Source organism: Pteropus alecto, unplaced genomic scaffold, assembly GCF_000325575.1.
Source record: "Pteropus alecto unplaced genomic scaffold, ASM32557v1 scaffold101, whole genome shotgun sequence".
Taxonomy (NCBI): domain Eukaryota; kingdom Metazoa; phylum Chordata; class Mammalia; order Chiroptera; family Pteropodidae; genus Pteropus; species Pteropus alecto.
In genome coordinates this window covers 19730008-19742649 of record NW_006432945.1, presented here as the reverse complement: position 1 = coordinate 19742649, position 12642 = coordinate 19730008, and the positions used below count along the sequence as shown (strand labels likewise).

The window sequence follows — 12642 nt, the reverse complement described above, 5'->3', positions numbered from 1 at the left end:
GACGCAAGTAGCGGAGGTTTAATGTCCCATGGGAGCCTCAGAGAGTGGCACCTGAGCGTGTGGAGAGCTCGTGGGCCTTCACCAGCTCTGAACTCCCACCGAGAGTGGGTCGTAGCCCCATGGTACAGGTCAGCAAGTTGTGATCCGGGAGAGGCCTGGAGGGCCGTTCAGGTGACAGCTAGGTATGTACACTTGGAGAGAGGAGAGTGGGGATTAAGAAAAGTAGGCTTCCTCCAGCTTAAGGCATATGTCCTCTGTCCTTGTCCTTGGAGTGAGGGCCCCATGTTTCTGAGGGAACACCTTGGCATTGGGGCTGGGGAGTGTTTGGCAAGGGCATTCAATTTGACAGCCAGTGCCAGGGAGGTGCAGAATGGGGACAATGCTAAACATGTCAGGTCTACGGCCATGCCACCCTGAACAAGCCCGGTCCCGTCTGGTCTCGGAAGCTGAGCAGGGTCGGACCTGGTTAGTACTTGGATGGGAGACCACCTAGGAAGACCAGGTGCTGTAGGCGTAAAAAATAAAATAAGAGATTTTAAGCTGACAAGGTCCTTGCAATCTGTGAGGTCAACCAAGGGTTACCTCGCCTAAAAACAAGTCGGAGGATGGGACGTGGATAGGGGACTTGGCCTTTTTGGTGGCTGCTTCCCATTCAGGCGATTGGGTTGGGGAGTGGCCGAGTGTCATCATGCTTGTATTCTGTCCTGAATTTCTACTTCTCACTTCTTCATCTCTTCCTTCTGATCACTTCATTTTCAGACTGTATTTGCACTTTTGCTTTTGTATCTCTTTTTCCCTGTCTGTCATCAGATATGACGTCTTAGACAAGGGTGGTGGCTTCTGCTCTGTTTCCCATAGCTTTTTTCCCCCACTTTCTCCAAAGACACATACACATGCTCTACTAAAGGACTGCTTCTGACCTTGAACTTGTAGTTGTGCATGCTCAAGGCGGGGGTGGGGTGAGAACAGTGAGGGGGGAGGAGTGAGGTTTTTGCTGTGATTCAGACCATCTTCCTCTTGGTCATTCCTGGAGTAAAACCGAACCCTTGTAAAGATGTGTCCGTCATGCCCCCCCCACCCCCAGCCGCTGTCCTATTCTCTCTGCTTCCCCAACCCCCCTCCTCCTGGTTATAGGTTACAAGAGGCAGCCACAGCAGGAGGGAAAAAGTCCAAATCAGTAAAAGATTCAACAAATGATGTTTATTTTCCCAATTTGCCTTCGTTCTCACCCCATAATTTCCCTGAGGGGGTCTTGTGTACTCGACTCAGCCTCTAGATGGGGGTCTCATGTGCTCCTGTGGTCCCCTGGGGTCCAGGTTTGCATTTCCTGACCTCGGCCTGATTAGGACCTGCCCAGTCTCCTAGCGTGCATGGGCTTCCAGGGGCCCTTGGGAGAGCTGGCTCGGCTTTGGGGACCTGGAGTGTGACCCGCAGAGGGGTGTGGGCTTTGGAGTTGATCTGGGACAGGGAGACTTGACGTTGGGGAGCACTGAATTACGGCTGCACTTGGTGCTTGCTGTGTAGGCGTCCCGGGTTGCTTCTGACTGTCTGCCTCTGCCTCACGGGGCTGTCGGGTAGAAGAGGGGGGCCAGTCAGGTTAGGCCTGGGCATTCCCGGTCCAGCTCAGAACTCTGTAGATTTCTTTCTCCCCATACCATGGACAAAAAGTCAGGTTTCAAATAAGAAGAGTCAGTTTTGATTCTGCTGACCTCCCCTTGAGATCAGATAATTTTGTGCTGGAGAGCGAGACGTCCTTAGCCGATCCCTCAGACCCGAGAAGGTGCTTAGGGACGGGACAGGATCAGGCAGAGCTGGTTGGAGGTTCCCCCTGCTGGGTCTCAGTGGTATAGCAATGGACATTTTTGAGGTTGGAAAGAAATGGCAGCCATGGGATTTGAGCTTAGGAGGGAGGAACAGATAGATACCTTGCCTGCGATTTCTGGACGCAGGCCATTGGAGGCCTTGAGCAGATCTGGATTTTTCTGTATCCATTCGGTGAGGGAGGCAGCACCAGCAGCTGTGCGGGAGGTCAGGGTCACCCGAGCAGGAGGCACCTTCAGAGGCATCTGCCACGTGCCCATGAAGGAACCCCATGGACTTGCCTGAAAGGGAAAAGACAGGGTTTCTCACACTGCACACCCAGGGCTGAGATCAGGGCTGAGACCAGGGGCAGACCTGCTGGCGGGGCCTGTGCTGGTCCTGTGTGTCTTCCACCTTCGGTAATGTGGGTAGTAAGGCGAGACAGAGCAAGTGTCTTTAGTACCCACTACATATATGTTAAATGAGGAAACCACAGGTCCAAAATGGGGTCACTTGCTCCCTTCTCATTCAGGTCACCCCAAGGTTTTCATCTCCTGGCCTCCGCTGGCTAAACCTGCACCCTTAGGCTAAGTCTGGAGGAATACCCACTGGGTAAGTATCACCGGAAGACCACCATTTCATATGGACCGTTTATCAGCCTAAGGAGTTCTGGGCGCTAACTATGACCCTGTCCTGTTGGATAAACTGGTTAGAAGTTTGGGGGCATGCACGGTCTCCAGTCTACCCTCTCCATAGGAGTGGGGGTGAGCATCTCACCTTGGAACGGGGCACTGAAGGCAGCAGGTGACCACGGTCGTTGGCGATAATCTGAGTGTAGCCTTCGTGGGAAGAAGTGCCCTGTGGTGGAGGCGGGGAGAGACGCGCTGGGGAGGGGGGCATGGGAAGGGGGAGGAAGGGTCTTCAGGGCTGGGGGCGGGAGGGTATGGGAACTGAAAACGGAGTGAGGTGCCCAGAATCCCAGAGAGTCCCAGAGCGCGATGCGAAGCAGCAGAATGTGGCCGTGTGGGCAGACTGGGTGCGGTACCTCTTTGGTTGGCTTGGCGGGACACCAGTTCTGCAGGTACTTGGGCGAGAAAGCGCTTTCGTACTGTGGAGAGAAAGGCGACAGCCCGTCTGAGGCCCAACAGCCCCAGGCCAGGGGTGAAGCCGAGGGGGTCGGGGGGCGGGGAAGCCAGGCATGGGTCCCTACATTTGAGGGGCGGAGCCTGAACCCCTGTGCTAGGCTTTAGAGGGTGTCATTTGGTCTCAGTGGTGCTGTCTCACATGGAGCCACATGTGGCTGTTGAGCAGTTGAAGTGTGACTGGTCCAAATCGAGGTACTTATAAGCGTAAAAGACTGAGAACAAAAGGGAATGTAAAATATCTGACTAACTTTTAAAATATTAAATGTTGAAATAATATTTTGAATTTATTGACTAAATTAAACTTATTTTTAATTTTTTAATGTAACTACCAGAAAATTTTAAGTTACATTCATGAGTCTCATTATCTTCTTATTAGACAGCACTGGTCTAGACCAGTGGCGAGCAGACCCATCCTCCTGTCTGGCGCTGGCGGGAGAAAGCTGAGAATGATTTTTGTAGACCAACATTCCCAACTGATTTGATACAAGGGAACACTAACTTTGTATCCCAACTAGGCCAAATGTTTTTGTTCCCAAAAGAAAGCTATTCTTTTCATTAGTCGTATAAAATATTGCACTCAATTGTTAGGTTTTGAATTTTGTTAAAACTTCATGAAAAATGTTTTCTCTCCTTATGCAGATACTTATATCTCTGATTTTGTCACTTTGTCCACAAAACCTTAAATATTTAGTCTCTGGCCCTTTACAGAGAAAACCTGCTGATGTCTGGTTTAGCCTCTACAAACTTACCCCAGGGGACATGTTTTGCTTGTCCCCGGGCCTTCCCTTTCCCAAGGAGCTGAGGAGGTGAAAAATACTTCACCCCACTCTCAACTGTCTGTTCAGTGATCAGAACCCTGTGGGAGGCGTCAGTTCAAAGGTACACTCTGGAGGCAAAATTAAACGCTAGAGAGATGGAACAAGAACTTACCTGGTTGGCACTGTAGTTAGTGGCCATGATCCTGCCGCTTCCTGCTGTTTACCTTTGTTGCCTGGCAACCGCGGGAGGCTGGACCTGCCCGCGGACCTCCCAATTAGCCTGTGGCCTTTCTCTTCTTGTTAGGCACTTGCTTGGAGGACAGTTCTCCCAGCCTTTTACCCAGAAGTTTAGGTTTATTTTCATTTCGAGATGCGAGGGACAGTGAGCAAAGTAGCTGAACAGCAGCCCTGTCTGTCTGGTAGCTCGGCTTAACCCTGCCGAAGCACTCCCAGGCCGTCTGTGACCGGCTCTCCACCACGCCGGGCCATGTAGCCCCAAGGGCGGTGCACACTGGGCAGCGTGGTGCAGTGCGCCGCAGGCCTGAGCCGGACCCTGGGGTGGAGTCCTTACCGTCAGGACGTAGGAGCTGCGCGGCAGGCGGCACTGGCCTCCCTCCAGGACCCCTCTGCGGACCCCTGCGCACGGGGCGGTCGTGCCCGCCTGACCGGTGAGCGAGGCGACGTGAGCAGCGTTTAGGTGATATCAGCCCAGTGGGTACTCAGCACCGGTGAGGCCCCGTTCTGCCTTAGGCAGAATAACAGGAATGGTATTTCACAAAGCGACCAACTCGGGTTTGTCCCCAGAGAGAGAAGCACGTCTTGTCCTTGGTCCTTTACTGCCTCCTTTTGCCGCCATCACTCTAGAGCCACAGGTTCTTGGTGTTGGCTGGATGAGCCGAATGAGGAGCTAGTGCTGGGACACTGAACCGGACGCCGAGAGCGCCACGGCGTGGAGAACTCAGTGGTGGTGCCAGGACACACCCAGCACGGGCGCGCGTGCACGGCACGAGTTCTGAGCTCGGCCTCTGCTGGGAGGGCTCCACGGCCACCCCTGTTGGAAGCTGCTATGACCCTCCCCCACACAGCATAACGCGAGGATACCCTTGATGAGGACCCTTCCTGAGGAGTCTGGAGGACAGCTGTAGACAACCAAGGTGACTGAAGAGACACCCATCTCTCTGCCTAGTGGTGAGCAGTCACGCGTTTAACTGACTGAAAATAAACGGCGGGGATCACGGAAACAGTGTAGCATGTCATAGCTGTGTGCTTTGATGGTACCCAGGGTGGCTATGAAGTTTGGAAATAGGTGCTATTATTTTAACGTGTATTGAAATACATCAACAAACTGTTAATATGTATTCATTTATATGGGCAGAGTTTTTGGCAGCCCTGTAAAGATAGTACAGCTCTCAACAAAGGCTGATTAGGGAGAGTACGTGAGAAGCAGAATAAGCTCGTATTAACTAGGAAAAAAGGCTTCGCCTCGGCGGGTGCTAGGGAAGAGCAACAGGGGGCCTAAGAGATTCCAGATGGTTCCATGTTGTTCTTTCCTAATCCTGAGCAGGGGCAGAAGGTAAACTCTGAATACACCTTGTTTTGCAAGGTGTATTGGAATCATATAAATATTTTACGTAATTATAAAATTACGAGCAAAAGCAATACCCGAAATTAAAAATGAAAGAATTCTCATTATTTTCACAACACAGAGTTGTTTTTTTTTTTTTTTAAAGAGATAGCCGGGTATAAACAGTTGGCACCGCCCATGGGCGCTCAGCAGCACGTGGTCCGGTCCCGCTGTCGCGTGGCGACATCACCCTCTAGCGGAGACGAGCTCCAGGCCTAGTCGCGCGCACCCCGCCCCGCGCAGGGAGGAGTCTGCAGTGTGGGCGCCGCGTCCTTCCCTTAGCGGGTGTTCGAGTCTCGAGGAGGAAGTGGTGGGGGATGACGAGCAATGGACAGCAGGGAGTCGGGGACACACAGATGTCAGAAGAAAGTGGTGGTGGGTGACACGAGAGGCCCTCGGAGCCAAGAGGATCTGGGTCCTTGGACTGGGAGCCGGGGAGGAACTTCAGCGCCCCTTGGTGGAGGGCTCATGCCACCTCGGGCCAGGAGGCGGCGGCAAACGTGCCTGTCTGCGTCGCGGGGCCCTGTCCCGCACAAGGTGCTGCCTTAGGGAGAAACTCTGGTGACGAGTCGTGCTGAGTGGGCACAAAGAGGGGTCCCCCCGGGCAGGACGAGGTTGACGGGGGTGAATCCAGGCGTCCCTCCTGTCCCGCAGGCCTCTTGCAGAGTGTTGCTGACCACTGAGGTCAGCTGGGGAAGGGCAAGGGGACAGTCTTCTGTCCCTGGAAGGGAATGATGGCAGGGTCCTTGTGTCCTGGGCTACCTTGCTGTTGCGGGGTTTTCGAGCGGAGAGACGGGACACGGAGGCTATGAGCGGGAAGCAGCGTCTATTGATGCGGGCACCGACTCACGGATTCTTATCCAAAGGCTGAGCCCGGATTGTAGCGAAACGGGCAGTTGTCCACAGTCTTGTACGTCTGCATTCCTACACGGGTACAGATATAAGGGAGAACATTGCTTGGCTGGCAGGCTATGAGAAAACTGACGTCAGCCGAGAGAGTCCTTGGAAGTGGGGACAGTCAGGGACGAAATGGCCAGGCAGGGCCCGGCTGCCACACTGGGTCTCTGCTGACCTCAGGAGTGGGAAACTCCCGCAGCAGGGAAGCCTGAGGACGGAGCCTCCTCTGTGCGGTTCTTCCCCATCCCGGCCACTGCTCTGGCCCTCCGCGGAGAACGTTTGAAGGTCACCACCTCAGCGTGTGTCTCTAATCTGTTACAGTTTGCAATAAGAAATAAACACTAAAAAGGTCTAGTTTCCTAAGTTCATTTTCTGGCCCTATAAAATCTAACTCCTTATCTAGTGAGATCATATGGTATTTGTCTTTCTCTGACTTCTTTCACTTAGCCTAACGTCCTCAAGATCCACCCATGCTGTCGCAGATGGCAAGAGTCTCTTCTTTTTGATGGCTGAATAGTATTCCTCTGTGTGTGTGCATGTGTGTATGTGTACCACGTCCTTATCCATTCACCTGCTGATGGGCCCTTCGGTCGTTTCTGTGTCTTGGCTATTGTAAATAATACTGCGATGAACATGGGGGTGCGGACATCTTTTTGAGTATTTTCATTGGAGAAATACTCAGAAGTGGAATAGCTGGATAGTATGGTAGCTCTATTTTTAATTTTTTTGAGAACCCCCCATGCTGGTCTCCACAGCAGCTGCACCGATTTACATTCCCACCAACAGTGCACAAGGGTTCCCTTTTCTCCACGTCCTCACCCACACTTAGTTCTTGTCTTTTTGATAATAGCCATTCTCATGGTGGTTTTGACTTCCCTGATAATTAGTGATATTGAGCATCCTTTATATACCCGTTGGCCATTCGTATGCCCTCTTTGGAAAAATATCTATTCAGATCCCTGGCCCATTTTTTAATGGGCTTGGTGGTCTTTTTGTTTGTTTGTTTTTGTTTTTGTTTTTGCTATTGAGTTGTGCGAGTTCTTTACAAAGGCTGCCTTTTCATTCGTCAGTGGTTTCCTTTGCCGCGAGAAGCTTTTTCGGTTGATGTTATCTCACCTGTCGGTTTTTGCTTTTGTCCGGGTGTCTGCTTTGGAAGGAGAGGGGAGTTAAGTTTATCGAGAATCCATTCCTCTCTCCAGTTTGTCAATAGCTCCCAGTGTGGCTGGATTAGACAGACGGCTGGGTGAAGTTCTTGCCTCCTATTCTGAGGGTTTTTATCCACTCTCTCAGGAGCAGGAGGCTCAGATTCCTTCCCTCACTGGCCTCAGGGTTGACTGGAATATTTGGACGTGTCCTGCAAGGGGTGTGGGGAGGAGCCACTGTGCTTGTCTAGTGCAGCGGAAGTGCTGCAGGTACCCCAACCCACTCTTGCCTCATCTGTGGTCAGCAGGCAGGAACCCCGCCTCTTCCGTGGTGGTGGAGGGGGTTCATATTCCCTCGTTTGACTTTGGCCTCACAGCTACCCCTCCAAGGACTCTAAGGCAAAGCGCTTGTTTTTGTGGGACTGGTCTCAAGCAACTCTGCAATTTAGAAAGGGCTTCGTGAACAATGAGTGTAAGTGACCTGGGCTTGGCTCTAGCTCTCTCACTACAGTGGGACCTCAGGTGTGTCTCTTTTCAACTTTCTTTGTTCATCTATAACATTGTTACAATGATATTTCATGATTGTTAAAAGGATTAAATGACACTGTAAAGTACTTAACCTGATACAAAGTAAGTAAAATAGATGTTAGTCATTATGGTTAGAAAGTGTACGTTAGCAAGTTGAAGACCCTGAGGCGATTTCATTCGAGAACTGCAGAACTCTGTTGCACCAGCATTTTCCTGTTTGTTCATCCTCAGAACCCTTTCCGATAGCAAGTGGGTAGCTGAGAGGCTCAGGGTGCAGAAGGAGTGGGGGGACTGGAGCTACCCGGGCCTGTGAGGCCACCCCCGCCGTAGGCCCCCTGAGTGGATGTGCCCCTTCGCCTACCCAGGGCTCTGGCCCACTTTCCTCCTGCCCGTGTGCTGCCGGTACCACGTCATCCTGCCTTGGTGACTGGAGATCAGCCCTTCCCCACCTCTGGTCCTGGCTCGCCCACTTACAGGGAGGGGTCTAGGCTGCACGAGTGGGCGTTGGGGGGAGCAGGGAAAGGAGGAAGGGGTTTAGGCGCAGCATGGACGCCCCCAGGAGTACACAGGTGAAGTCACCATGCGATGAATTAATTTTGGGGAAATGCATGTTAACCTGTCTCGGTCTCGTCTTTGTAATGACAAGTTACTCAAAAGCTCACCTTTACCTAACCAGACTTGTCTTTTCTCGTGGTAGTGCATGTCTTTTTACCAGCCTTGAAGTCTGTGTTGCACTGACGTTTTCACGGAGTTAGGTTATATACACTTTCTGTTTCTATTTAGTCTTACTAGATTTTTTTTTTTCATTTAAAAAACATTTAGTATTTTAGATAGGTGATATCTGGATGTAATAGAAATAAATGCGAACATTAAGAAAGTCTTCACAAGGAAAAGTCAGTCTCCTTTCCAGCTCTACCCCCAGTTCCCCGTTCTCTTCCTGGAAGCAACCCAGCGACCAGCTCCGGGGGGCCTTCACAGGCAACCTACGCATGACGCATCCTCACACGTGCATACATTTCCTCCTTTTTTCCATATCCAACTATCCACGCAGTATACGCACTGGTCTGCACCCAAGTCTTTTCCAAGTAGCAACATGTCTTGGAGACCTCGAATGAGCCCGAAGTGAGATGGTGTGCAAGGAGAAAGGGACCAATAGCTGTCATTCTGTGGTTGGGCAGGTGCCACCTGGCTCCTGCCTCAGCCAGGCGGAGGCAGTTTCCCCCACCGTGTGTGTGGCTCTTGGCCGAAGTCCCCAGCCCTGAGTAGCGTGACTGGCCTGTGCAGCAGCCTCCGGGAAAGCCCAGGTTGCTTTAGTGTGGGCGGGAGATCCCCCGGGCCTCCCCAGATGTGCAGACCACTGCTCTCAGGCCCCAAATGCACGTGACCAGCATTTTCTTATTTGGGGGACACACAATAGGCATTCTGTATCTGTTTATTAAGGCATGTATGATGGCATTGTCTGTCATAGCAGGGAGTGGGTGACACAGGTTGTATTCATGTTGGGGAAAGAGAAGTGAAATGGGTGCCCACAATGAAATAATTTGCAGCATTTAGAAAGAAAGGACGACATGGGCACAGGCGTATGGTGGAGCGCAGAGTCACAGTGCTGAATGGACGCGGGGCGAGGCCAGCAGTGCGAGTGTGGAGTGCGTGCAGGTGCGGGAAAGGGGGGACCTCGGCTCCTTCCCCCTCCGCGCAGGGGAAGACCCGGCTCTCCCCGCTGTGGGATTCCTTTCCCCCAGTCTCTTCGCTCGCACGCAGCGCTTCACTCCTGCTCCCCGGTGTGCGCAGGTGCCCCCCACCCCCGAAGCAAATCTCTGGGACACCAGCTGGGTGTCTGTCCTACGGTTAACCGCAGAGGGGGAACCAACACACGCTCGGTGACCGGTGAAGTGTTGGTGTGAGCCGTAAAGGACACTCAGGAAGCAAATGCGCAGGAAAGAGCGAACCTCGTTTTCCCTCTCCATGCCTCCTGAATTAAGTGCTGGCAAAGGTGGGGGGATTTTTATTGTTTCAGACGTGAGCGGGGTCCCTACCTTGGCTTAGTCTCCTCCTGCCTGTAGTCCGTGCTATTTCTCTGCAGTCCCGGGCGGGGGCGCCACGTGCCAGCGGCTGCCCCGCCAGGGTCGCGGGCCGCGACTCCGGCGACATCGCCGCAGGCTTTGAGGGGCGCGGAGAAGGGAAGGCGGCGCTGGGAGGGCCCGGGGCCTTGTCACTGGCGGGGACGCGGGGACGCGCCGCCTCGTCTCAAGGGTGGTTTGGCGGCGGTGGCTGTCGGCCGTTTCCGTAGTGTAGTGGTTATCACGTTCGCCTCACACGCGAAAGGTCCCCGGTTCGAAACCGGGCGGAAACAGCAGCGTGTCCTTTTTTTTTCGCCGCCGGGTCGGAGTCCTGCACAGGCAGCGGCCCGGCGAGCCCGATGCTGACCTGTCCCCCCAGCGGCGACCCATTCGTCGCCGGCCGCGTTTTCTGTCCCCGGGAAGGGAAAGCGCCCTGGGCCGCTCCGCAAACGGTCGTCGGTTCCGACCTGACCCGAGGCTCCAGCTCCGGTTCGCGCCGCGTCTCGGGAGGCAGGCGGCCGTGGGACCGGGACTGACGGGCCCCGTCCCCAGGAATTCGCTGCGGCGTCCCGCCCACGTCACGGTCCAGGGGACGGGCCTCGCCGAGCGCGGGTCGGGGCCGCAGCCGCCACCCCGCCTCCTCCGTGCTTCCCGGGTCCACCCGCGGCTCGGGGCGACCACTCCCGAGACCGCTCAGCCGTTTGTTGAAGGTCAGCGACAGCGGGGGCACCGCTCCGCTCCCGGGACTCAGCGGGAGACGGCAGAGCGCGCGCCCGTGTGCACAGCGGCTTTGTCACAGCCAGAGCCGGAAGCCACCCAAACGTCAGCCAGTGGGTGCAGATAAAGGGTGGTGTGCCGGTCCCCTGGAATACCACTGAGAAAAGGCACGAACTATGGACCCGCACGCGAATCTCAGGATAATGATGCTGAGTGAAAGAAGCCGAACCAAGGGAGTGTATCACGACTCCATTTAAGTTCCAGCAAGTGGAAGCTATGCCGACAGACAGCAGATGAGAGTTTGCTTGGGGAGGGGGAAGAATGGCAAGTGATGCGGGCAGAAAGCGGCCCGAGGGAGACGTTTCGGGAGGTGATGGTTATGCTCCCATCTAAATTGCCGCAGGGCCGCGTCAGGACTCTCATTGGCCCTAGGCAATTTGATCTCCATGGGCCGCTTCTGCCATAATGATAATTTTTAAAAAAGGTTAATACAAAAATTTTACAGCTGCATCGGTATAAAAAGGAATGTATTAACATTATTAAAATATTTTCTTTGATATAAACGTTTATTTTCTTTGAATTTGAAAGATTTTTAAAAAGCCAAAGCATTTCGAATTTAAAATAAATTACATTTTCATAGGTGTGTGCCTACTGTCAGCTCTCTATTCGAGGGTGGTTTCACAGGTCTGTACACGTGTCAAAACTTAATGACTCGTACAGCTTAAATATGTCCGTTTTATTATATATCAGTTATGCCTAATATAGCTGTTAAAAGTGGTTTCAGTAGTTCTCAGTATACAGGAACTTGAAGCCTGTTCTGGATACTCATGTAAATACATAGTTAAATTTTTCGTATTAAAATGTGTTAAAGATGTTTTAAAACGTGTAAAGATTGAAGAGACTGACCTAAGTAAATCTGACTTGCTTGAGACCGAACAAGCAATTCACGTGGAGGAAGGGTCTGCCACGCTGATGGCGTCAGGTTCTGTCTGGTTTGATGGGGCTGCACCATGTAATCCGAGGAAGGGGGAAGGACGGTGGAGACCTGGACTGCAGGGGCTGCAGAAGAGGGCGTGCCTGGAGGGCTGCAGGAAGCCGCTGTGGGTGGCACTTAGGACCCCGATACCTTGTGTAAAGTGGCAGCCGAGGTCAAATGATTTCCCCTTCTCAGTGGTGTGGGGGTGAAATTATCTGGGCGGCGGGGAGTTGGAGACAGTTTGGGGATGAAACGTGAGACAGGCGTCAGGAAACTCAGAAGGGTGAGGAGTCAGCCCGCACAGTGAACTGGAACCTGGAGTTGGACGACACCAACGTGTGGGCGACGGCCCCGGGAGCCCTATCCTGGCAAAAGTCCCGGGAGAGCGCGGTGTGGCGCGAATAGGCGAAGGAGCGTCGGCGACTGGGAATGGTCGCGACAGCGGCGGGTTGGAGCCGGCCACGCCTGCGGCTCAACGCGAGAGCCGAGCCCGGCGCCGGCCCGAGCGCTCGGCCCAGCCGCGAACCAGGACCCACAGCGGGGAACGCAGCCCTCGGTCCTCGGCTGTCGGGGCTCAGGCTGGGCTTGACGCAGACCCCCAAGTTCGCCGGTCTCCCTCGGTCCTCCCTCGGTCCTCCCTCGGTCCTCCACGCGTGGACTCCGCGCCCGGGCAGGCCATCTACCCAGGGTCTGGCTGCCACCCCCGGGGCGTGGACGGCGGGCGCACTTGCTCTCAACCGCAGGGAAAGCGTTTCTTTCCCCTCAACTGGTGGCGGAAGAGCAGTTGTGCTGAAGACGGGAGACGGGACGCTCCGCTTGCGCTAACCAATGCCGGGCGCTCCTGAGGGGCGGCAGGACAAACCCTGCTCACTGTACAGCGGGCAAACTCGGGGGATTTCTAGGGGGGTCCTGTAAGGCGGGGAGCGGATGCGACGACGGCGGTCCGGCCCAGCCTCGTGCTTTAGTGGCGGGAGCAAAAGGTCAGACTGTTGTCA

At 53.9% G+C, this 12642-nt stretch overlaps 1 protein-coding gene, 1 non-coding gene and 1 pseudogene across 2 annotated transcripts; 2 read left to right on the top strand and 1 right to left on the bottom strand.

The window, feature by feature from the left end:
• Positions 1–7: 7 nt before the first annotated feature.
• On the bottom strand, positions 8–3902 carry CFAP126 (cilia and flagella associated protein 126). Its single transcript, XM_006907946.3, has 5 exons — positions 3876–3902; positions 2846–2908; positions 2578–2658; positions 1926–2102; positions 8–1567 (listed from the first exon to the last, which is right to left on the bottom strand). Exons 1-5 carry the CDS (start codon positions 3900–3902, stop codon positions 1343–1345), a joined length of 573 nt encoding a protein of 190 aa, XP_006908008.1. The 3' UTR covers positions 8–1342.
• On the top strand, positions 396–514 carry LOC112476554 (annotated as a pseudogene).
• A 6272-nt stretch (positions 3903–10174) lies between the features above and the next one.
• Positions 10175–10247, top strand: TRNAV-CAC. The gene has a single exon. It is a non-coding gene; the product is annotated as a tRNA-Val (tRNA).
• The last annotated feature ends 2395 nt before the right edge of the window (positions 10248–12642 follow it).